The sequence below is a fragment of the Seriola dumerili genome, unplaced genomic scaffold, assembly GCF_002260705.1.
Source record: "Seriola dumerili isolate Sdu_G_001 unplaced genomic scaffold, Sdu_1.0 BDQW01001888.1, whole genome shotgun sequence".
In the NCBI taxonomy this organism is placed as follows: Eukaryota; Metazoa; Chordata; class Actinopteri; order Carangiformes; family Carangidae; genus Seriola; species Seriola dumerili.
The window spans coordinates 356,436-381,903 of NW_019176143.1; the positions used below are offsets into that span (position 1 = coordinate 356,436).

Sequence of the window (25,468 nt, forward strand, 5' to 3'; positions counted from 1 at the left end):
CAACTGGCAGATTAATTTAATACTTCCGGGTTGTAATTTCTTGAGTTCCCCGCCTTTTGAGTAAGCAGCAGTCCCCTCCGGACGACTCCTTCACAGTAAAACCACTGACGGTTATTTTTTTAATTTGACGCTGTATAACGGATTTCTGAGAGATTTTTCCTGAACATGTAGCTAATTCTTCATTACTACGTCTTTTGTATCAACCAACAAGCAGTCATGTTGTTGCCGTCCGACGTCGCTCGGCTTGTTTTGGGTGAGTCTGGTCAAACGCAGCAAAAACTGTAGCGTTGTGCTGCATTCGCTTGAAGTCTGCAGAAAGGAAAGAACAGGAAAAACAACCATTATTCACGCCTTATTCCAGTGTGTTAGCCTTTGTGCCAGCTAACAGTGTTGTCAGATAAAGAGTTTTAATTAGCTACTGTTGTTGTGTTACGTATTTGTAGTAGTTCTTTGCCGAGTAAAACTGGATACACACAGTGTATAGCTCCCATAAAATGAGATTAACGGATTGTATTTTGATGTAGCTAGCTGCCAGCTGTGGTGCTTTTGCAGCCTTTCTCCCAACAGTTTCACTGTAGTTCTTTTCACCATAGCGTCGCTGTCAGAAATCGACAACTTTTCTGACTTGGAATTTTAACTATTTTTTCTATTATTATTTTTCCCACTCAGCAGCTCGTAGTTTCGGTTTAAACGATATGACCTGAACGCGCCATCCGCTAACAATGACACTAAACCGTAAACAGGCGGCTCACATTTTACAACTGTATTTAGGGTAACTATTCGATGGCAGTTTGAGCTTTGTTTTATTGATGTTTCTCTCTAACTCGCTGTTGGTAAATGGTCTTCTGCAGGGTACCTGCAAGAGGAGGGACTGTCCGCTACAAGCCAAGCTTTCATTCTCGAGAGCTCCAACCTGAAAGAATATGCTGAGCACACTACAGGAGATGGGACTATTCCTGCTTGTGTATTTGTAAGCATATCTTTTTCTCTGATAAATCATGTCACATATTGTGAAGTGAATGTCGTGCGCATAAAGATCCTAATTGCTTGTATGATTCATTATTTGTTCCCACATAGTCTGTCTTTGGGAAAGGCCTAACAACCATCCTGAACGAGTATGTGGCTGCCAAAACAAAAGGTGCGATTATTTTATTACTTTATTGTCTCCATTACTAAATTAAATTTTCATAAAATTATACATGTATCATGTCTGTGGTGTTGGTAATGTTCTTTCAACAGAGTCTTGTCATGAGGTACCTGCAGTGATGACATCACTGTGGAAAAAGCTGGATTTTACACTCAACCAAATCAAGTAATTATCTGCCAATTTCATCATCTTAACTCATTGAAACCAACACAATCTCTTTCCTCCATCTTTTTACTGAAACCTGTCTTTGAGTGTGATCTTCATCACTGATGTTGTTGCATTATTTTTTTATAACTTTCCACAGGTCATTGCAGAATTCACCAGCTATATCAGCATGCCAGAGAAGTAAGTGTGTAATTAGTTTGTCCATTTTATTCTCTTGTTTATGCCCAGCCTGAAAAAGGTGCATTATTAGTGCACAAGCATATACAAGATTTACAGAGTATATAGTAGTATCCACCATTAATTTTACACCCAGGTTAGTAGATTTGACACAGCCATCGAGATTTTTGTATTTTTCATTGATTTATCATGATTTGTTATGTGTGGAAATGCTGTTGAAAGTGTCAAGTAATTGGGATTCTGTTAGGGTGCACCTATAGCATGTGAAGCTGTACATATTGGAAAGATCTGACTGCCTGAACAATGACTTCCTTATTCAGAAGCTTATTGTGATGTGGAATTTTGAAGCCTCTAACAACAGCATTCAACACCAGACCAACACAAATAAATTCACAAAATAAGGGAAACACTGTGGTTTATACATCAAATATGCAAATTATCAGCATAATCACACACCACAGCACACAATGATTTAAGATATAAATAGAAATACAATATTCACAAAAAAATTTTTATCTGCCTCTGTCTGTTGCAGCACGTTCACGCATCGGCATGGCAAATATGGCTAGACAGCGGGTCCTGACCGTGGCTTCAGCTGGCACTGTCGTCTGCTCGTCAGTTTCTGAAGCAAGCTCCATCATCAGCCCTGCGCACACCTCCCACAGCATGCTCGGCCACTCAACTCCTGTGAGCTACACTGCTCTGCACACCAGACTAGCTCCTGGCAGTGGCACGAACCAGCAGATCCACGATGGCAGCCGATTACTAAATACTCCAAGTGAGTATGATGAAACATGCTGTGTATATGTTTTTTATGTTATTATATTATTTATAATGCAGTTTTCGAGGTTGAGGCGTTTGTGTTTCACTGTTTTAATCCTCTCTTTAACCAGTCATTGTCAGTCACTTTTATTGTACATTCTTACCAGTGGTACTCATCTTCATGCTGTGCAGACATAGCATTGCTAATTTATTGTTTTCTTTTAACAAAGGTCTGTTTTTATGTGCACATATGAGGCGTTCAAGTAGCTAGTCATTTATTTTTTGTAATGGCTCATAAAAACTTCCCTTTTGAAGTCCATGGGTTTTTATCATTTTCCACAGGGCTATTGAAAGATTTAGCAAAGCTGTATTTGTTTGCTTTGAGTGATGTGTGCTGTCATGTGTCCATTACAGGGGATTCACCGGTACAGATCATTGTGTCTGAGCATCGGCTAAATCCGGGCCCGATGTCTCCAGGACGACGGAAATGGTAAGGATGCTTGTTATATTGTAATAATTGTTAACCACCCCTTATTTTTAGAGCGCTGAAGACAGATGTAGTCGTCCCACTAACCCACCGTTGCTTGAAAATGCTGCTCTCTCGGTACACAACTAAAGTACAGAAGTAGTAGTAGATAGACCTTTTCCCTGAAGACATTTTAATATTTTACAATAGTAAAAGCACTGTGAAGAGAGGTGCTGATTGATATATTGAAGTTTGTGGTGTTTTTGTGTGAGATTGTACTTGTTTTGCATATGCCTTGTGCATGTTGGCTGCTATAATCTTTTTTGCTACCTTCAGGGACACCCCCAGGAAGAGAAGTGGTGCTTTGAGTGTGTCCAGTGGCCCTGGCAGATCTGCCACAACTGTCACTACTGTTAATGCAGAACCTCAGCCTGAAGAGGTTGTTGATGAAAACTTCCCTGTAAGTAGATCTGTATGTTTGGTGTTGTTTTCCTTAGCAGTGAGAAATTTTGAACAAACAAGAGACAATATGATCTTGGTCCATATTTGTGCAGCAAATGAGGACTGAATTACCCATGTATTGTCACCATCTTTTGTCATTTTTGACTCGGTGTAGTGAACGGCATGATGCTGCAGATATTTAATTTCATATTTTTCATGCTTGCTCTCTCTTGAAAGTATCCGTCTTTTACAGATTCATGAATCAAACATTTTGTGACTTCACAAAACGTGTCTCTCTCCACAGCAACTTGTGATACAAAATGCACGTGACAAGATCCTGGGGGACAGATCATTACAAGAGAAGCTTGCTGAAAACATCAACAAAATCCTTGCCAAGTAAGTGCTGAGTTGAGACTCTGCATTGCCTCTCTGCAGATATATATTAAGTTGTTGTGATAGATGGTTCATGATTTTGTCAGTGACAGTCAAAGTTGTGACATGACTGTAAGCATGGTAGAACATGTTTTTTACTATTTTCTCCCGTTTCATCTCTAACATCAGTGAGCCAACGCCCCAAACATCAAAGGCCTCTTTAACTACAATGGAGGCAGATCAGTCTATTGATGAAATCCTTGGATTACAGGTGCTGAACTACTCTAAATGCCAGTATCACAACAGCATAATTTCTTTGTTTTTTTCCCCTCATCATCACTTCATCAAGCTGTGTTGTTACATTATTTCCTGACATATATCCTCTGACACAGGGGGAAATCCATATGAGTGACGATGCCATCCACGACATTTTGGAGCAAACAGAGTCTGACCCAGCTTTTCAAGCCCTCTTTGACCTTTTCGATTACAGTAACTATGACCTACTTTTTAAAAATTTATTTTGTTGTTGAGTGCTTCTGAATCACAGTTCTTTTCAGTTGGATTTGAAAGCCATTTCACACAAAAACAGACTATTTTTAATGATGTTTATATGTATTTGCAGATAAAACCAAATTCCCTGATGGAGAACCAGGTGATGGAGAGATTAGCAATAGTCCAGAAGAGAGTGAAGCCGCTGGATCTTCATCTACAGTCAGACCCCTTCAGAGCGATGATCCAGGTATTCTTATAATCCAGTAGTGCGCTCTCATAAGAAGGCAACACAGATGTCACTTTTGATTATTGTCTTCAATCTCACACAGGTCAAAAAACAGTTCATATATAGTCAGAATTATAATACTAATGTCATCATACTCTTGCTGATGGGGATTTTTGGTATAAAATAATAATTGTTGTGCCCCTATTGAAGACAGAACTGCCTAAAACATATAGATATAAACAGATTAAACATCAAACTGTCTTTTATTTTATCCTTCTTTTTTTTTTTTTTAGGCACTACACAGAGAGATACTAATGTTTCGGATGCAACCCCAATGACAGTGAAGATGAGAACTGGACAAGATCGTAAGACCAGGAAGTCTACTGGTCCCACCTTGTTAAAGAAAACGGTTATTGCCCCCAGTGGCAGAGCATCCAGAATTGAAAACAGTTCAGCCAAATTGTTAGTGAGTCATGGGGATCACCGAGGTGTCTCATCTGGGCCAGGAGACTCAAACAAAAAAGAAAGAGTCCCACTCTTCAATACCAGTGTTGGTGTGACACCAATGGATATTGATGAACCATTGAATACACCCCCCCCTCCTTCAGACAGTATGGATAATCAGGAGCCTGCCACAAAGGACAGCACCTCCATGAAAACTGTCCTCTGTGACTCAAACACAGTTTCCTCATCAAGAGCTTCTGCTGCATTTGTTGCACCAGTTGTGACGTTGGTCTCAAGTGCGGATAGAAAACAGGGGTGTAAACAAACACAAGGATCTATGGAGCAACCTGCTACAGCCCCCTCCTCAGCTCTGAGTAATCAACCTGCTTTTTTGTCTTCTGAACAAGTTGAACTGAACAATACTCCAACGCCAACTGCTGAGCTAGCTCATATGCCGATTTCAAGTGGTGGAGGAGACACTCAGCCAATGTTTGCTCATTCAGTAACACCTGAGTCTGCCTCTTCAACATCTGCTTCTTCTGGTGTCACACTTATAGCTGTGCCTGCCTTGTCAACAGCTTCCACTGTTGCACCATTCACATCAACAGCTGGGTTACCCATATCTGCTTCTGCCTCTGTAACTCTTACAGCTACCCCTGCCTCATCTACACCCGTCTCACCCGCATCCTTCTCCTCCTGTGCCTCAGTTGCAGCAGCACTTGATCCTTTATCCACTAACCCCAGCACCCCAAGCAAGGCTGCAGCAGATTCCAGTAATATAGTTTCTTTGAAAATCATCATCAGCGATAACCAGGAGGAGGATACTGCCAGTGATGCAGCCTTGAATCAGGCAATTTCCAGCATTTCCGGGGACAAGATACCCACCATCTATCTTTCCTCTCCAGCTAAGTCCCCTGGAGGCCCTGGCACTCCAAAGGCCAACTTGGATGAGGTGGCACAGGCAGTTAGTGGCTTGCAAAGCTCTGAGGCACATGCTAGTCCTCTCAGCTGTAAGGCTGGTGCATTGGTCGCATCTCCATTAACAGGGGCATCACAGGCTCAGCAAAGCTACATAATTCAACTACCCCTGGACACCACTAACCCTACTCTCCAAGGAGCCACTGCCAGCTATTTCCTTGTGACTGAACCCCCGAATACAGACGCTCAAACCAGACAGGTGCTACTGCCTGCTGGTGTCTCAAAAGCGCAGCCTTTGCCCACCAACCAGTTTGGGGTGAAAACACCAACTCGCTCTCAAGGCTACTCCACTGGTAAGAGACAACAGACTACGACAGTGGGTCATTTTAGCAGACAAAAGTTAATCTCAGTCTCACTCTGGTATCACTAGCTGGGTCTGATTTTGGGTCACAGTGTTAACTCTTTTAATTTACATTTGTAATGCCCACATTAATTGTAACACTGTAGAAATTATTTTTTTAAATGTTTTAAATGCAATAACATAGTCATTATATATTGGCACCAGGTCACCTACCTTTAAGCCAAGATTTGTTTTCTTGTAAGATGTCCACAGGTCTAACTGACACAGTCCACTCTAGATCTGCACACAGCATGTATTGTGTGTTGTCCCTGGTGCAGAGATCTTTGCTGTCCCCGGTGTTTAGTGGGTCTTTGTTGCTCATCGCCTACCATCTCTCCAGCCCATTACTATTGTCTTTTTTAGTGTTATTATTTAAAAATAAAATTTGTGTTCTTTATGTGCAGGGTCAGCGCTCATCTTACCATCACCGGTTAAGCCCATGGTACTTCCTATTTCTGTTATGGGTCAGAATACTCTGGGGAATATCCAGATGGTGTCCAATCAGGTAACAACATTATCTGTAAATAGTTTAAGTTGGCAGTTAAAAGTTATTTCTGTTCTTTCCTTTTCTTAAATTCTTACAATAGGATGACTCCTGATCATTCTGCCAACCTCTCATCTACCATCCTGCCCCTTGGAGAAAATCTCTGTTTGACCAATGTTTTGGTCCATGACGGAGTGTCTTGAAATCTATTGGGCAGATTTGCACAAAATTTACTACACACATGCTACCCAAAAGAAAACTTAATGTCTGCTGACCCACATACCATTCTCAGGCCAAAATGTATACTTTTACATGACATCTCCTTTAATTGGAAGAATTAAAGTATAAATTATATTTATATTTGTTAAGAATATTTATCCTTCTAAAGTGATAAACACTTAAGATTTTAATCAGCTTTCTTCTCAGGACAAACATTACAGTTACGTCCCACTATTGGAAAGGCTCCAATAATAGCAAAAGTATAGTCATTTGTATGTTTTTCAATCCATCCAACACTTAATAATTATGTCGTGTGAAATAAAGAACATTGTAGCCTCAAAGGTCCCCACTGGCTTAAGACTTTTAGCAATTTCCACAGCAATAACACTTGTCAACATTGTTATATTTACAGCTTGTTGCCATACCAAACCCAGTACCAGTACAGCAGTCTGAAACGGTCAAGCCCAAACTTCCCACAGTGGCAATGAAACAGTCTACAACCGTCGGTAAGTTACAGGTTAACTTTGGAGCAATAATCCCTGAGTTAAGATCCTCTTACTGAATGTTACCAAAGGGTGTCCTCTGTGTTGCTCTGGTTAATGGTTTTGATGTCACTGCTTTACCTCCTGACAATATTTCTCTGAATTTCAGGCACTGAGGAAAATTTGGTTGGTAAGGTAATTCAACCTGTGTCAGCTGAAAACAACCAGCAGGATGCAGCAAAGGGCTCAAGTCATAGGAGAATTTTATGTTTTGAGTCTTCTGCAGAGGTTCAACCACAAACTTCTAAAACTAAAACCACCACACCCTCAGCTACAAATACATCTACATCACGATCTGTTCAGAAAGATAATACACAGCTGGCCCTTCGAACAAAGCCTGCTATCTTGGGTGGCAACAAGCCCAAGAGGAGGGTGGAGATTGTCAGATGCTCAGCAGATCCCCAAACTGCAGGAGGCTTAGTGAAGGAGGCAGAGAAGTCCACGCCTCCACAACAGCACCACAAAGATTCTTTGAAAAAGAACTCTCGCAAGCAAGATTATAACTTCAATAAACAAGAGTCTGAAAGTGCAAGTACCAGCAGGGCTGATTCCTCACAGTCGGAGACTTTGAAGAAGTCAGAATCAGGAAGTAGATCAGAATCTAATAACAGGATACACAATCATGATAAGGGTAATGATGACGCAAAAGGCAGTGATTGTCAGAGCTCTAGGTTGTCTTCTGATTCTGCACTGAAATCAGGAACTAGAAAGGAGAAAGAGGAGAGTAGCAGGAAAGAACCTACAGAAAAAGCTCCTGCCAAATCTCGTGAGGGGCGTACAGAGAAGAGGACTCCCTCTCAGGAGATACCAAATGTAACAGCTAACAAGGAGAATGAAATTAAGGGTAGCATGCAAGAGCAGCAACAGCAGTCAACGCCTTCATCAGACTTTAGCCCTCCAGCTGTCACCCAACCTACATCTAATCCCCAGTCCAAGGCAACAAAAGCCCCCTCAAAGACCAGCTCTCTGGCCAAACAGGCGGCTGAGATGCTGCAGGACATCCAGGGAATCAACACTCCTTCCACCCCAGTCAAGAGGCCTGGAGCAAGCAGTTCAGACAATAGTCTACCCCGGACCCCTGCGACTGGCCATAACCAGGAGGAGTCTGCCGACTGTCCTAGGACTCCTTCTCGACAGAAGAAGGGTAAAAACGGAGAGGGGACTCCCAAGCGTCTCATGCCTCCCAACACCCCGGATGCCCCGACATGCAGCCCTGCCAGTGAGGCTGGCAGTGAAAACAGCATTAACATGGCTGCTCACACACTCATGATTCTTTCACGTGCAGCCATCGCAAGGACAGGCACTCCACTGAAGGACAGTTTGCGCCAGGATGGAGTAGGAGAAAAGTCGCCCACAAGCTCTAAGAACTCTAAGAAACGCAAACAGTCCTCTCCCACAGCCAGCCCACCTGCAAAGAAAGAGTCAAAGCGATCTCCCAGCAAGAAGAAAGACCGGGTGAGTACAGCACAAGTATTTGCCCTCTGGTCATGTGTTTATCTGTTTTTTGTATAATGATATGCCATATTTGACAAAACAGGAGTTTAGTCTTTCAGCGTTGAACTGAGCCTGACAAGCTGAGTCTGATATGTCCAAAAAAGGTCACATTACAGAAAATAAACTCTTTTGAAGACATCCAGATTATATGCATTTCAAACTACATTGCCTGTAGGTGTGAATGTGTTTGTCTCTGTGTGTTAGCACTGTAATAGAGTGGCAGTGTGTCCTCAATGACCCTGAGCAGGATAAGCAGTTTAGAGGGTGGATGGATGGATTTAGGTAACAACGTGGACTTCATTCTGATGCCACCAGAATGAAGTCCCCCAGGCCAATCTTTTTTTTTTTTTTTTGTCTTAACTCATAAAAAAAATTAAGACTAGCTGAGGTGTTTTATCAGATGAACTTCCCTTTGGTATCAGTGTTTTTTATTTAAATGGTAATTAAGTGTTTATGTGAATGCTGCATGTTTGATAAGCAATTAGATTGTCTCATCAGTCGCATTAAAATTTTTGATACATATTGTTTGTTGTGTAATTCTGACTTTTGCTTTTTATCTGCAGGAGAGGAAGAAACTTATAGATTGCTTTCCCCATGACTTGGATGTGGACAAGTTCCTGTCTTCACTTCACTATGATGAGTGAAACCAGACACACCAACAGGGAAGGACTACCATATCACTACCTGCTTAGGTTACTATCCAGGAATAGAACAAGCCATCTGCTAAACCAGTGCCTATGGTTCCTATTAGTAACCTTGCCTGAGACCTTATAAGCTGCAATGTCTCCTTGAGCCAATGAGGAACTTTGATTTGGCTGACTAGTTTCCAGTGTGGGTTGATCTGTATAAAATCTTGTTACATGCAGCAGTTGTAGGGCAACCATGGCACTTTCTTGTGTTGTTTATTGTCATGTTCACTTTTGTTTTAATCATCTTTTCTTTTTTAACTACAACACAACAGTTATACATTTGTTTTTGGGCACTTAGTGGGTCCTGGTTGTTAAAAAGGGTGATTTTAAAACATTTCCTTGGTCAATATTTGACTCTAGTTTGAATCCAGCTGTCACTGACTGTTAGGTTGGTATATAAAATTGTGTTTTGGAATATGCCTACCACTAATTTTAGTAACACTGAATGAAGAGCTGTTCCTGTTCAGAAAAGTCTGGTTAATTGAAAAATAAAGTAATGTGAATATAATATTTTATGGCATATATGAGTATAGTTTTTCTTTTTCTTTTTTTCTTGGAAGAAGAAGACACATTCAGAATGAAAATGACTGCAACTGTTGAAATTTGCACACTCAGTCTTCATCCAGTGTTGTAATAAAACAAAGAAACTGTCTTGTGTCTTTTTCCTCAGAGTACACAAATTGACACATTGGCCCTGTTCCAATGTACATTTTAAAATAGAACCACTGAACCTCCAGAGGCTTTATTTAACATCAGTTCTGCTTGAATGTTTGAGGCCTATATGTTATATGAGGATTGAGCCAGTACTTCAGCTTAGAGGAATTTCTGTTGCCAGGAAAGTGCCAGACTTGTATTTCATATGTAGCTCAACAAATTGAGTGTTTGTTGCTCAATGTCTGAAATTCATAATGGCCTACAAAATGTACAGTCTGCAGCATTGCAGACTTGTATGGCTTGCAATGTGTGTGAGATCCTTGAAGCATGCTTGCCTGTCTCACAGTTGGACTGCCCCAGCCCTGATTGACATGAAGGCGAATACTGGGATTGAGCAACAATTTTAAGAATTTAAAAATAGAAGCAATGTCATTTTCACCTGGTTTGTGACATCTGTGCTTTTAACTCTCATATTCTGTTTCCCCTTCTCTTATTTACAATTAGATTTCCATAAAGTAAAAACATAAAAAACATCTGCTACAACTAAGATAAAACAAAAAAGTGTACCGACTAACAGTTTTGTTGGCAAATCTGGCAAACTCCGATTGGACCACATACCAGAACTTACGGAAATATGTCTCCACACTAATTTCACAATAAAAGTCTTTTATTGATAAGCTAAAGGTACGTAAGTGCTATATTTGTGCGGGGTCTCGCGTCCACGTACATACAAGTGATTGTTCCTACTTACAAAACTAATAACAAACCTACTTAAGCAGAAACTTCTCAGCTGAATCGCAACGCAGTTTTACTTTGGCACGTCCATCGTTTGTTTCCGGGTGAACAGGACAGGAAAGAGGTACGGCTGTCATTTAATTTTAACAAACATCGCCTAGTTTCCCTGTTGTATAGTGGATGTTTTCTCATTACTACAACGGCACAGCAGCAAGAAACGGCTATACATAATTCTCCAAAAGTAAGGCGAGTCGTTATTGATTTTAAATCCATTATTTTGATATAGAGACTGCCAACGTCCCTAGCTTAGCCATTAGCGTGTTGGCTAACCGGTTAGCATGTGGAGGATGATGATGTTCTCGCATTTGGCATCATTTCTTGTTACAGACTGACAGACACGACGACGATTATTTCAGTCAACTGTATACGTTGCTGTCGTGAAGCACGGAATTATTTTTCGTGCCTTCACCTTATCGCTATATGTAATATTTTCTCTTCGAAATCAACAAATGTAATTTGAATGTTAGTTAGCCGGTGTGTTGACGCAATGCTCGCATTAACATACAGATATTGTGTTGCTTAAGAGTCGCTGATAAGGAGTTCATTACTGGTCTGAGTCCTACAGTCTCTCTTGTTTTCTATCTGTCAGTAAGAAGTGAAACAACTGTGGGAAGGGCACAGTTGAACCACAGGCACCAACTTGTCATTCTGTCACTTTCGCCCCAGACTGCCTGACCTGCTATACGGTGATTGACATGGCAGCCAATGGAGCAAGCTGTGAACAGCCTCAGAAACGTGCAGGACCTAAAGACAAACAGAATGGCAAGTCTCCAGGTTAGTTCTGGTAAACCTACAGAAGTTAACATTCATCTCTGAAGTGTCTCTGAAAAGTTAGGTTTGTGTAATCGCTGATGACACCGAATGATAACTACCACCACATGATTCCAACAAGTCATAAAAACATAAAAAGCTGATTTATTTTAGCTTACTTTCAGTTGTTAAACGTGCAGACAACGTGGACTATAGGAAACAAGAACAGAACCAGAAACAGGCTTCTTGCTGTGATTTGTGTCATGTATATAGCATTGCCAATTCAACAGGATGTTATAATTGATGTAGCTGCTAATGTTTCAGTATGTCAGGATGATTGCATTTCTGTCTGTGCTCCAGACTCATCAATAAGAGAGAGAAGACAGAAAGATAAAGAGGAGCGTCTGTCTCTGGTGTTATGGAGGAGGCCTGTCACCACATTACATTACTTCCTCCTGGAGACCCTCATCAAGCTAAAGGAGTGGACGTTTAAGTAAGGAGTTAAACAGGTTTTTCTAGTGTGCCTTTGTTTGTGCACTTTGTTCAGGATGTGTATGCTCACGTGTTAGGGACCTTTTGTCCTGTGCACTGACTGAATCAAATTTTTAAAAAAATTCTATATCCCTGAGAATCTGGAATTGTACAACTTTTAGTGAGCATATTTTTACACTACAGAAGGATCTATGACATTTACATTTATGGAGAAACTGCATTCAAATTACAAGGTCACTTGTAATGTCAAGCCCCTCTAATTAAATTTCACAGAAATAAGAAAACATTTTTTCATTGTTTGTTTTAAACTTGTTTCATTATTGACTTTTTGTTTTCTTGCCTTCCTGTTCAGGCTTTGGCAGCGACGAGTCATAGTGTTCTTATTTTTGGTGTTATGTTCTGTCTTCTCCATCGCGTACTCCACGGAGGGAGCACACCAACAAGTAAGGCTTGAGAGAGATTTGTTTTTAGTGATGTTAATAATCAACAGCATTGCTTCATCACCAACCTGTTTAAAGGTTAATGATAAGTCTCTCTTTATCCACCTAAGAAGACTAGACTAGAAGAAAGCTTAAGCAGGGAGATAATGAGGTCTGTACTGTTGTCAAGTAACCCTTGATCATACAGCCAATTGGCGGAATGCTCTGTTTACAAATTCCTCTGTGCAGTGGTCTATCACAGATCAGTTAAAGGATGGCTAAGTTTCATTTTAGAATAAACTTCTTCCTAGGTTACTGACATTTCTAATGTTGAGCTACTACATGTAATCAAAGGTAAGAGATGACATGGGGAAAAAAATAAAAAATAAATAAAATGTTTTCCACTAAAACCAGATGATATGAATTAAACACTTTTGAAAGTTTTCATTTTCCATAATCATATGATTACATTAAGAGTTCTTTAGCATAATGTGTAATAAATAACAGTATAATCCAATTTTCTTAGACATTATTATTATTATTATTAAATGGCTAAAACTGCTATTAACACTACTTGAAAAAAAGCTTAAAATAATTCTGAGAGTTAACTAACCATTCTCTGTGCTCTTCCCCCTCTGATATGTTTTGTTTATTTCTTTTGCTGTAGTATGTTCAATACCTGGAGAAGAAGTTCCTATGGTGTGCCTACTGGGTAGGCCTTGGTATCCTGTCCTCAGTAGGCCTTGGGACTGGCCTGCACACCTTTCTTCTTTATCTGGTAAGAAACCACTGATAGTATGGAAATGTGTACAGACAAAATTTCCTTACATGTGTTAGTACAGAAGACATACCTACTTGCATATATACATTTATTTTATTCAGAATAAATTGCTTTTAAATACAAAGAGAAGAGACATTTTTACATGTGAAGAATAAATGCTCACAGAGAGAAAACGTCATGTTGCACTGCATTAAGAAAGTGCTGCAGTCCCAGTAGAGTTCATGATAAGACACTGAAACAGGAGAAAGACACCTCACTCTGAGCAGCTGTGGCTGTGAAGAAATCTTCCATTTTAATGAGCAACATCGCCATAAGACTAAAGTGAGGACAAAGCAAAACTAACACATTGGTGAAATGTGAAGCTACCTACCTACTATAAATACATTTTCAATCAACCTGAGCATATGATGATGCAAATGTCTCCCTAGTTTGGGATCTTGAAATGTTATGCAATTTAAATTAATGGCAAGCAATTGTAATAGCATTAAAAAGTAGCAGGAAATGTCTGTCAATGATGAAATAATTCTGCCTTTCCACTCTCTTAAGTGCACACAAAGTAGTGGAGCTATACAAAACAGACGCAATAAGTACATGTCCATTGAACTTAACCGCATTCACATTTAATCATCTGACTCATCTGGCACATATGTTGTCCATATTTTGACAGTTAGAAGATGGCGAACTGATAATGGTTGTAAAGAGAAACTGGTTACCATCATGGTCTGATCAGCTACACGATATCTTCTGTGTATCTACGATATGCAGGTGGTTTATATCAGATGTAAATTACACCGCAGGCTATTTTGTTAGATATAACAAACAACTTAAAACTCTTGCTTTTGTTTATAACATGTCTACAAAGTTCATCAATGTCTATTCCAGTTTTTACCAGAGGATGGCGTCATATCCCAAAATCATTGTCTTGTACGTCTTCAGACTCATTCTATTTTGTCACATGTCTGTCCAAGGCTTACCAAGAGCTAAGTGTCATTTTTCCCTGACAGTAAATCAAAAAATGACTGTATGATTGAGTCACCAAAATATCTGTCATTTGTGTTGGTTGTGGTAAAAAGAAGAATGAAAGGGAGGAAGAAATTCTCCAGCAAAGTCCGCTTTAGGCTGATGATGTGGCTTCTGTTCTGTAGAACTTGCACAGATGTGGGCCGGCTGAGTCAGCTATTTCCATTATAATGTAATAATGGGAAAAGATGTAACTGTGACCTTCCTGTTTTTCAGAGTTGGTGTGTACTCCTTCCATTAGTGCTTTACAGCTCACCATTTGTTTGCCCGAGTAGATTTCTAGTACTTTTGTGCTTCTTTATATATTGTTTTCAACAATAATGAAATGTTTGGGGTGGCTAATACCATATATTGTGTGTGCCTGTGTGTGTACTTGTGTGCACACTTATGTGTCTGTGTGTATCGTGACACTGGATGGAGTGACCTCATTCCCTCTCCCCTCTCTGTGTGAGTAGGCATCGTCATCTCCCACAGCCTGGCATCAGTTAAAACAATTTTTCTGATTTATTTTTAACTATTACCAGCTTTAACTGTCCAGTGAAGACAATTTTAAGACACCTTTTTTTTTTTCTTTTTTTTTTTTTTTAAACAGCTTCCCTTTGCATCCCATAAGCATTTAATGCCAAATGGAGGTTCATTTTATTAACTTGTTTTACTCATCCTATCCTATTTCTTTTGAAATTTGGAAAAATCATACTCATATTTTTGCCAGGGGACGTAGGAGGGTTCTTTTGGCCCTAACAGCTTGAATGTGGTTCTTTGAATAGCCATCGACTTAACACTTTTAAATGAACCTAGATGTGATCAGTGTCAGCAGCATGTTTAAGAGGTTGTAGCTGTGGGGCATTGGTTTTGAAAAGGACTCTGAGGCAAACCTGTTGAGAATCTGGTTCAGGTGACTTGTCTTTTTCCAGTTCTCCTCTGTTGCATCTCCGGCCATCAGCCCAAAACCAGCAATCTCTCTCGCACCGATCCAGGCACCTTCTATCTCCTTCTCCTGTAGTTTATAGTCCAAAATCCTCTTTTTAGCGCCTCTGCTTTCCTCTAGTTTCTATTTTAGATACTCTCCCTACTCCCTATCCCATTTCATAAAGGCATGTTTCTTATCCAGAAGACCCCATAGTTGGATATTTATTTCAGGGTGTGGCGTTTCGGAAGAAGCATCCCTATTTGGCGTTGTCCATACAAAAGTTGATACATGCAGTGACGCAGTCTGTCAAGCTGCCAGTGTCCCCTTTGTGTGACTCTCCCCATCCGTTGCATCCAGAACACCACGCAAAGCATTGCGGAATTCCTGTGACTATCTCCAACTTTCCCACAGAAAAGTAAAAGCCGCCTTTTACATTGATGACGTAAGCCCTCTGCTCATAAGAAGACTATTTCCTGTTCACCAGAACTTAGTTCATGTTTACAGTGCAACAGCACCTATCACTACTGCCTACTCAGTGTTGATGTCAGCCATAGATAGGAAATTCCCTGTGTTAATGTTGAAGGAAAAAACCACATATAAATCCAACAGAGTTACATTATGCATTTACCTCAAGCCTGAAGCATTAATAGTTAGCCCCACAGAGAGGATGAGATCATGCTCCTCATTGGAAAGGGGATTCAATGACCAGGATGATCTTATGAATCATCATGATGTTTTGGAGGTCAGTGCTGTGCCTCTAAGTGCTGGACTATAGTCATAATATTGTGGTTAAAGTAAACATGCTCATATGTTGTTACTTTGAATTATAAATTTATGTATTAGCTATTTGATCAGATCACCAACTATTTAAAATAATATTTGTTTTTCCCCTGGAATGATGGGAGCTACAGATGAGCATATTGATCCATGGGTTTGTCAGTACACCTTTTTGTCCATCCATCAGGAGCACAACTGGCCAGTTTGCCATGAATTTTGTATGATTCCTAGAGGGTGTTGGTAACTTCATGCCACTATTAAGTCAAAAGTTTAACCTCAACCAACAAGAGGTATTTTGTGAACTAATTGTTGGATTGCACACCCAAGAACTTCCCTCCTGCACCACCCACACAGATTGTCTAGAGCTCAATCATGCTACTAAGGAAATAGATCAGATTACCCAATGGCCCTTCTTGTTGTGTCACCTTCCCAATAACCTCAGCATTTCAGACCACCCACTTGCTTTACATGTACTCTGGCAGTGCTTTTTCCTCAAGCAGTCTTGTTCTTAAATCATTGAAAAGGTACATTTGATGGGTACCTGATGAAATCCACTGTGGTTAATTCATGGTGTGTGAAGAGTTCTCCTCTGCTGGTTTGAGTGAACAAAGAGTATCTCCCTAGGGGCCACTGCATCACCTGTCAGATGAGTGTATCAGAATTTGGTTACAAACTCTGACTCACTGCGCAGTTTTTTTTTTCTTGTTAACACTAACTTGTTGTGGCATGAAGAAATGCTATTAAGTTAAGTCCTTTTTGGTTTGAAAGAGGCTTTGTTTTGTAAACTAAAGAGGCCTCCTGTGTGCTCATACTCAGGGTAGGGTGGAGAGTTTCTGTGGGGGAGCATTTTCAGTCAACACACACTAATTGTGTGCTGTCCATCTACTGTCAGTTACTGTCTGTATCACCTTACAGAGACATAATGCAATACCTGTGTTGTAGTTACAGGTGGGCCAACTGTTATTTAGGCCAGGTGGCTCAGCCTAACCAGACGTCTTCTCAATGATAAATGATGATATGCCTACCTGATAGTGAGACTGTGTGACTCAGCTGACTGTGTGTCTTTACCTGTGGACAGAAGCTTCTGTTAGCACACACAAGAAACAGCAGATTCAATTTAACAAGCAATATTTAAACTGTACTCCATTTAAGTGCCTTCTGTTGCTGAGAATATTCAACATGTTGAAATATGAGACTAAGAATCATAATTGTAATGTACAATTACAGTGTTTCCCGCTGCTTTAGTTCCACCAAACTACAGTATTTGCCACATTTACAACCATATGAAGGCGCATGTCCAAGTGTTTCTGTGCCTGTGTGTGTCCCAGTGGTTTTCAGTTCATGAAAGCATCCTATCCATCTTTCCTGTCTCTGTATTAGGGTCCTCACATAGCATCAGTAACCCTGGCTGCATATGAGTGTGGCTCCACAGACTTCCCAGAGCCTCCATACCCAGACCAGATTGTCTGTCCCCAAGGTGGAGCGCTGGAGGGAAGCATCTCCCTCTTCTCAATCATGTCAAAGGTCCGCCTGGAGGCCTGCATGTGGGTGAGTAGTAGTTTGAATAAAGAAACAATACAGTGATCTGTAAAAAAAAAAATGGTAAGAATGTTTGGCAGTGCCAGCAGTAGGTGGCATTGTGACAGCTGGAAACTTGTTGAAGAATTTGGACTCCAATTTACCATTTCAACACAGTTATATGCTACAGAAAACATATCAGTTTTGACACTTTTAAAGTTGGTCTTGGTTTATACACAGCCCTTTTATTGCATTATTTGACAGGAAAAAGTTGGATGTATCAAATCCAAAAAGTTGTTGGTGGCATGGATTATTGCCTGTGTGTGAATGTGGGAAATTATGAAGCAAATGCTGACATGTAAGATTTTAAGTTGTGTATGTCTAGGGTGCAGGTACTGCCATCGGAGAGCTGCCTCCATACTTCATGGCCAGAGCAGCTCGTCAGTCAGGAGCTGATCCAGATGACGAAGACTACGAGGAGTTTGAGGAGATGCTCGAGCAGGCTGAGGGGGCTCAGGTCAGAGTTGCACACATACATATCTCTAATGAGAGGGATTGCATTGGTCATTTCCTATATTAAGTCTTTTTTTTATTTTATTTTAGCAGGTCATTTACTTAGGTACATAAATACAAAGAATATTTTGTATAAAAATTTAAGAAGCATTACCCACCTCAGATGTGCTTTGTTTGGTTTGAAGTTGGAAAAGGTGACACTATGATTCAAGGTGTATCATTTTCCACTTAATTTAATTGAAAAAATTTCCAAAGAACACAAGAAGCAAATAGATACAAAAAAGTTCCTCAAAATTTCATATTTATTGTTAAAAGTGGCCCAGACTCAGCCTCCTGAAAACACAGAGCAGCTACGCCTAATATTGAAGTATCTATCCCTATCTTGTATTATATGGTTTTATCTGATTTGACTCAGTCTTCATAATGTACAACTTATCATGTAGCCACTAGCCAGTGATTGGTCCTAAAGTGCCATGTGACTTCATTGAAGCCCCTCCCTCTTTATGCTTCCAGTAAATTTGTCTATTCGTGGGTGAGTCACCCTGAGCACTGCTCCCCCTTTAATCATCCCTCAGGCTTCGCTCCTTCTGCTTCCCTCCCTCCTTCTCTGTTTTCACCAGCCTCTAATTTGAATGACAGACAGTTCTGTCAGGAACCAAGCTCACATGACTGGAGACTGCTGAGATCAGATGCTGAGTCAGAAGAGCAGAAATCAGAAGTTGTGGGCATTGTTTCCATTATATGTTCTCAGCTCACTGGTTCTCAGCTGAAAAGGTTGAGGAGATCAACCTCACATCACATGTCTGTCATCATGGAATTAATGTGTTTCCCAGAGATGTATAAGCCAACCAGACAAGTGAGAAGCACTTTTGTTAAGACCCAATCAACTCATGACTGTCACACAAAACATGTTAAAAAAAAAAAAGAAGAACATCACTTAGAGATATGTTTTGGTATTTTATATATAGTAAAGCAATATAAAAAATTAGGGGAAATTTAAGCAAGAGATGAGGCACATAGACAAACATGAAAAAATTCTCAGGGTTTTTTGGTGGGTTTTATCTACATGAAGAAAAGAATTTTTAATTCCAAAATATGCACAACAAATATTGTATATAAAAACAATTGGCATAACTAAAATTGAGATGGGTTTGAAAATGAAAACTAATATGAATTTTAATTGTTTAGATTAAAAGTAAAGTGAAATTTTAAATTGCTTCCAAAGTTGAAATTGATAAGATGCCAGTTTTTGAAACTGCCTCTTAATTTCCCCCCTGCATCGGCTCTGATCTTTCACTGTAACCACAGACATTCACCCACACAGGGTTGAAAATGGGATCAAAAGGTCCTCTGCATTTTTGTACCACACAGTTTTTCATTGTAATGTTACCAAACCAAAAAAAATCTTTAGAGCTCAGAAGTGTAGAGTGCTCTCACCAAGGCTCTTGCTCTGTGTAATAACACTGCACACAACACCACTGTTTGGTTAAAAACCAGCACTGCATGGCTATCTTAAGAAAGAAAAAAAGGAAATGGGTGATTATGTGAGATGGAGATACTCATGTATATGCAAAATTAGTAATGCAGGGGAATGTGAGAGATTTTGAAATCCATGTGTCATTTAAGTTACACAGCATATACCAGTCTATGTAAAATTTTATTGTGTTTAAAATTGCTTAAACCTTTTTTTTTTTTTTTTGCAGGATTTTGTCACAAGAGCAAAACTGGGAGTCCAGCATATGGTGCAGAAAGTGGGATTCTTTGGGATCTTGGCTTGTGCCTCAGTAAGTTCAAATTTGCAGGGTTTTGTTTAAAACATGTATAATCAAAACTAGTGTTTCACTTTATATTTCTCACTTTACACTTCACTTTGCATTTGTTATGAGTGATTTTAAATTCACATTGTAGTAAAGTTATCTTTCTGTAATATCTGTAATAATCTATATGTTTGTGTCAAGACTATGAATCAGTAAGACTGTCTGATGATGCTGTTTCAGATCCCTAATCCCCTCTTCGACCTGGCTGGAATAACCTGCGGTCACTTCCTGGTTCCCTTCTGGACCTTCTTTGGCGCAACTCTAATTGGGAAAGCCATCATCAAGATGCATATACAGGTCAGCAGCTCGACTAAAGGGTTTATCAGAGGTGGTTAGAAACTAGCAAAAGACCACAGCAAATTGTACCATGTGGGTTTTTGTTTTTTGTTTTTTCATTTTTAACATTACACATAAAGGCACATGACGCATACTTACAATATCTTGGCTTTTAATATTTCAGTTCTTTGTCCACAATGTAATAATGCATATCAAAAAATCCACTTTCAGGGGGAAAAAAAGCTGAGTGACTCACTTTAAACAGTCCCCACAACCTCAAAATGTGTGGGAGAGTTGAAAAGTAGTGCTTAGATCACGAGTTAGGCTGTGAGAAATTCTTAATTGTGCATTTATAGTTAACCCTTTCTGACAGTAGTCTGTTCCTTTGGGGATTCCTTATTCTGGTTTGAGTTTCAGGATGCATCCAGACCATATAAACAGGGTTCAGATGAAAGGAGGGAAGCTTTTAAGAAGTCTTTAACAAGAGTTTGGATTTTTGTTAAATCTACTGCATCCAAAAAAACTTGTTAATTACGGAGTATGTTGTTGAGTCTGCTACACCCGTGACTAATATACGCCTAGCCTGAGAGAGGCTGTCTCTGTCTGTGGGTGAGTCGCTTAGAGTCTTTCACAAACTAAACCCGTCCGTCTCTCGGTGGTACCAGCCAGTGATTTCACCCTGAGACCTCTCAGATAAAGAGGCCTGTCAGGCAGCAGGGGTCATGGAGGATGTAGAGTGGACATGAGAAGGTAGTCCTGAGAGAAGGAAATTGAGCAGACGAAAAAAGGAGGGGAGGGGGGCCTTTGCTCTTTTTTTTTTTTTTCCTTTTCTCTTTTGTACCTTGAACCCCTTGGACATCACGTGTCATATCCTGTCTGATTTTGTCCAGGGGGCCATGTGTCATGCTGTTTTTAAAGTTGATCAGTTTCAGGACTGGAGAAGAATATTGTGGTTTTGCCCCCCGCTTTGGCACTTTGCAAACCACACAAAGCCCCTCACAGACCCAAATTTAGTTTCCTGCCAGGTTTGAGTTTTGTAATTAGTGTGTCTGTGGACAGTGGCAGATGTGGCCTCAATTTCCCACAGCTGTGCCGCTAAAATTAAGAATCAAAATATGTCTATATATTAATCTGTCTGTAATGTCTTAAAGACACTCTGTTCTTTTATTTCTTTTGTTCCTCACTCCTTTTAAAACCTTTGTCCAGATGTCCTTTTTTTGTGTGTGTGCATTTTTTTTTTTTTTTTTTTTTTTAACACCTCTGCATATGATCAGAAAGTAGTAGTTTTTAAAGGTTCTTAATCGCTTTCTTGTTTTCCGACAGAAACTATTTGTTATCATTACCTTCAGCAAGCACATAGTGGAGCAAATGGTGTCACTCATTGGGTAAGTGGTTGTCTCGACGTGTGTGTTTGTGTGTTTGTATATTTGTATACGAGTGTGCATGTGAATTGTGTGTGTGTGTGTGAGAAAGACTGAATTAATTGGGCACTCTATGAAGTCATTGTCTTTTCCCTGGTTTTGTGGTTGGCAGTGCATTTGTAAACATTTTCACATTCTTCTGGCCACTGATTGGATATCCTGTATGAACAAATGTGGGGGTGTGCGTGCATGCATTTTGCATTTTTCCACACAAAGGTACTATAATGCAATTCATCTCTGCAGCCCTGGTGGTCAGGCGTGTGAGGTCCCATCTGAACATGTAGATCTGACTCACCAAGTTCAGCTTTGACTGAGAGAATTTTCCAAGTGAGGTGGGAAACACAATCATAGACATAAAAAGGCTTTCTGTGACTGATTAACAGATGTCAGAATTAGCTTTTGATATTTACAGGAATTGGAGGTAATACTTCAATGTTGGTTTTAATTTAAGATTATAGATGTTAAAATTTGCTATTCATTGTTTAAAAAAAATCATACTAACTAGTATTTATTTATCACCAGGCAAAATGTTAAGAAAGCAAGCAAAGAGTTTAGTCAGACTTCATAATTTCATGAATCAGATTCTAGTTTTTCATAGGAGCTGCTTAGTTTTTATTTATCTATTGGCTATTAACAGCTTGTAGCTTTGACCATATTTAGATCTGAATAGGTTTCCCTTTGATTTGAAATAAAATTCAAGGTTCTTTCCCATGAAGTTCAGATGGCCCTTGATGACTCGCTATGATGTGTGTAAATGGTGCTTCATTGCTGATACAGGATGTTTTTTTTTTTAAGCAGTTGCTGTATGTGTGTGTTTGCATGTAAAGTGGGAGAGATAACAAGAATGAGTCAGTCAAAACTAGTTAGGTTTATTTAAAATCAGCAATTACCCAGTCCCCTTTTGGTGTTTGTTTAGTAAATTGTCTCTTCATTTTTTTTGCTTAGTCTAGTCAAGTCTAGACAACATGTTTATGTCCTAAATGGGGACAGAATTGAATTTCTGCAGGGGGAAGGTTGTGTGAGTGTGTACAGTCTGCAGTATATTTTTCTTCTCATGGTAATGATAAGTTTTGATGTCATGTAGAGATTCTTTTTAAACTGTTCTGCTGCTGACCAAGTGGTAAAACTACAGAATCAGTGCCACAATATGACATTAATTGATCAATAGTATCCATTATGATTGGCCCCCCGGTGAGCTATTCCACACTGCCTAATAAGGACACAACCACGCCCTGATTAGATGTCTTTCTACCCAGAAGGCAGCAATGGTGGTAAAGGTGATGACATCATGTCGACTCACTTCCTGATTGAAGGGGCTGACACAAGCGCCTATAGAGAGCTAAGCAGTATAAAAGGAGGGTTGAGGAGTTTCTGCTTCATTCCTCTCTGCTGCCTGCTCCTGCTCACAGGAACAAGTAGAAGAGGCACCAGCTCAAACGTAGGGCCCACATGTTGGATGGGGCCTTCAGCAGCATGCAGGTTGACTGGTGGATCAATGAAGACTGTGTTCAGGGACAGAGAGGACTTCATGAACTGCTCTTTGAGGCTGTTATAGGAAATAATTACTCTAAGGGTGATGCTTCAGTTTTGGGCTCCATGTCAAAGGAAGGGTGCTTAAAGGGTAAGTGACTTACTGTTCTTCTTCCCTCTCTCTTTTGTCTCTTCTCTTTGCCATTCTGTGTGGATATATGCGGGGATGCGATGCCAGGTCTGTGCCCAAAGTAGGACCATCAATCCAGAAGCCCTTCAGTCAGTACCTGGAAGCCCAGAGGAACAAACTGCACCATGCTGGAGGAAGTGCACCAGCGGTAAGAGGAATACATTATTTTACCATGTACTACTACCAGGTAATCTGTAAAATGTCAACTTTAGTATTGTATTTATTTGCCAAGAGAAAACAGCAACATGTATGTGACCTTTTAAATCATATACTGCAAAGATCAAGGGCCATAAGCTATCAACAGCACCTGACTTTGGAGAGTTTTTTTTTTTTTTTTTTTTTTTAAGTATAGCCCAACTGATACTTTTTGAGGTTGATCTGATATCTGAAAGTTAATAAAGTCAGATAAAGATATATTGACCAATATTCATTTTTTACATAAATGTATAACATTATATAACATCAACAGACATTTTACCTTTGAAAAATAAACTTGTCAGTGCTCTCTGCTGAGTAAAGTATGTTATGACAACCCTTTTTTTTTTTTTTTGATTTTGTGGGCTAAAGTATCTTGTTATTTATCAAACAACAAATGTCTAGTCTTTACTTTAGCATTTGGCTGCTGAAAGAATGCCAGAATGTGGATTAAATATCCCAAACCACTCCAAAATGGTATATTCAAATGCCATTTTTCTTCCAGCCATGTGCTACTGTCATGAAGACTGGAATAACCTCAGCAATATTCACATTGTTTATGGTCATACCTGGATTTGTGTGCTCCTAAACTGTAAGATTCCATTGCGCTTTAATATGGTAATTAATAGCATATTCACCCTAATTTTCTTCAGGATGAGAACTGGCTGTCATGGGTGTTTGAGAAGGTGGTGCTGGTCATGGTCTGCTACTTCGTCATCTCCATAGTCAACTCCATGGCTCAGAGCTACGCCAAGCGGCTGCAACAGCAGAGGCACTCTGAGGAGAAAACCAAGTGATGACTAGACAAAAGCAGTACAAACATCCAAGTGACTGTGTTTCTGCTGCTGCTGAGAGCCCTGCACTCAGCCCCAGCCACTCACAACTTAACAACAAACCTCACCCTCATCCATTCTCAAAGAGGTTGAATGCTAAAAAAAAAAACAAAACAAAAAAAAACAAAAAACAACCAGGCACTATTTGTTGGCGTGTGTGCTTTTGAGGATGTATGTTACTGTTAACTGTTCGTCCGTCTTCAGGTTTTGTAGTTCTTCCTTTCATCTCACTCTCTAGGTGTGTGTAGTGCGATTGGTTCTACTGTTGATCTTAACAAGCTACTTACGTTAAATTAATCCATTCATTGACCTCAGAAGTAAAGCAGCGGTTTGGTGGTGACTGCTGTGTACGGGCAGTGCCCATCAGATGCTACGCCTTATGCAAGACGGGAAGGTCCAACTTCCCTTGAATATAGTTCTTGACTTATAGACTTGATTTTTATTTAATTTTGTAACAATTGTATGGATGGATCTTGATTTGTTTGTACAGTGTGCTGCCAAGATAACTGCGATGGATGGTCTTTTCTTTTCAGGGTTTAATTTTTCCTCATGTATTTGTCCTGTTAAACAGTAAGACCAATTTGTCTCCTTTTGTTTCTGGAATCCTCATTTTAAAATGGTGGAAAAAAAGCAATATCAACTTAAGACAGAGTGGTATTGATGGTTTGCACATTGTGTAAATATCTTAATATCTTTTTTGACAGTATGCGCAGATGTATTTCTATTCTAATGGTCTGTGTGGACATGAACCAAAACACAAAAGGTGATATCATTTGTAAAGTGACATTGTACTCCCAGCTAACTAGTCCCATTTCTATTCTGTACATTTAGGTTGAACCTTGGATCAGATCATATATAAAACATGTAAATCATGGCACTGGTTTCCAAGTCTGAGTCTGTCGTTCTTTGTACTCTCTTGTAGGACAAGAATAACTTTTAAACGTCCATCCTGAAAAGCTCTTGTGATTGTTGTAATGTCCAACAACTGTTGTATGTTTTTTTTTTTTTTTAACCATTGTGACAAAGCTAATGTATAATTTTCTCTTAGACATGGCCATCTTAAAGGTAAGTGAACAGCTCTGCTCTCTAATTTTTCATTTTATTATTTTTTAAGTAATTCCTGAATGAAGAGTTACATTAATAGTGACAGCTAAATTTGCCTTTTGTTGTTTGCATCTGAATGTTCATCAGTTGGACTG

At 39.7% G+C, this 25,468-nt stretch overlaps 2 protein-coding genes across 5 annotated transcripts; both read left to right on the top strand.

Annotated features, from left to right (window-relative positions):
* The first annotated feature begins 84 nt into the window (after window positions 1-84).
* Window positions 85-9,946, top strand: LOC111239115 (protein NPAT). Its single transcript, XM_022768914.1, has 17 exons — window positions 85-253; window positions 852-970; window positions 1,078-1,138; window positions 1,240-1,312; window positions 1,452-1,492; window positions 2,025-2,267; window positions 2,666-2,741; window positions 3,054-3,177; window positions 3,463-3,554; window positions 3,720-3,801; window positions 3,923-4,019; window positions 4,153-4,269; window positions 4,542-5,963; window positions 6,415-6,515; window positions 7,126-7,219; window positions 7,365-8,710; window positions 9,313-9,946. Exons 1-17 carry the CDS (start codon window positions 217-219, stop codon window positions 9,391-9,393), a joined length of 4,206 nt encoding a protein of 1,401 aa, XP_022624635.1. The 5' UTR covers window positions 85-216; the 3' UTR covers window positions 9,394-9,946.
* Window positions 9,947-10,845: 899 nt separating this feature from the next.
* Window positions 10,846-25,151, top strand: LOC111239111 (vacuole membrane protein 1-like). Of its 4 annotated transcripts, none has more exons than XM_022768905.1 (12): window positions 10,846-10,951; window positions 11,554-11,661; window positions 11,998-12,130; window positions 12,482-12,572; window positions 13,216-13,326; window positions 17,417-17,584; window positions 17,940-18,071; window positions 19,771-19,851; window positions 20,065-20,181; window positions 21,484-21,545; window positions 23,290-23,389; window positions 24,090-25,151. In XM_022768905.1, the coding sequence occupies exons 2-12, from the start codon at window positions 11,583-11,585 to the stop codon at window positions 24,231-24,233; spliced, it is 1,218 nt and encodes a 405-aa protein (XP_022624626.1). In that variant the 5' UTR covers window positions 10,846-10,951; window positions 11,554-11,582; the 3' UTR covers window positions 24,234-25,151. The 4 variants fall into 4 exon arrangements, with proteins under 4 accessions (XP_022624626.1, XP_022624624.1, XP_022624623.1 ...); XM_022768903.1 differs by lacking the exon at window positions 10,846-10,951 and adding an exon at window positions 10,961-11,073; XM_022768902.1 differs by lacking the exon at window positions 10,846-10,951 and adding an exon at window positions 10,961-11,068 and having other exon boundaries at window positions 11,477-11,661.
* Window positions 25,152-25,468: the final 317 nt, after the last annotated feature.

Bases quoted from the DNA above. Each gene is read 5' to 3' on its own strand.
- LOC111239115 (XM_022768914.1), top strand. From the start codon at position 217: ATGTTGTTGCCGTCCGACGTCGCTCGGCTTGTTTTGG. The intron at 2,742-3,053 runs GTAAGGATGCTT...TGCTACCTTCAG, and splicing joins TCTCCAGGACGACGGAAATG to GGACACCCCCAGGAAGAGAA. The intron at 3,802-3,922 runs GTGCTGAACTAC...CCTCTGACACAG, and splicing joins ATGAAATCCTTGGATTACAG to GGGGAAATCCATATGAGTGA.
- LOC111239111 (XM_022768905.1), top strand. From the start codon at position 11,583: ATGGCAGCCAATGGAGCAAGCTGTGAACAGCCTCAGAAACGTGCAGGA. The intron at 12,131-12,481 runs GTAAGGAGTTAA...CTTCCTGTTCAG, and splicing joins CTAAAGGAGTGGACGTTTAA to GCTTTGGCAGCGACGAGTCA. The intron at 19,852-20,064 runs GTAAGTTCAAAT...ATGCTGTTTCAG, and splicing joins GGATCTTGGCTTGTGCCTCA to ATCCCTAATCCCCTCTTCGA.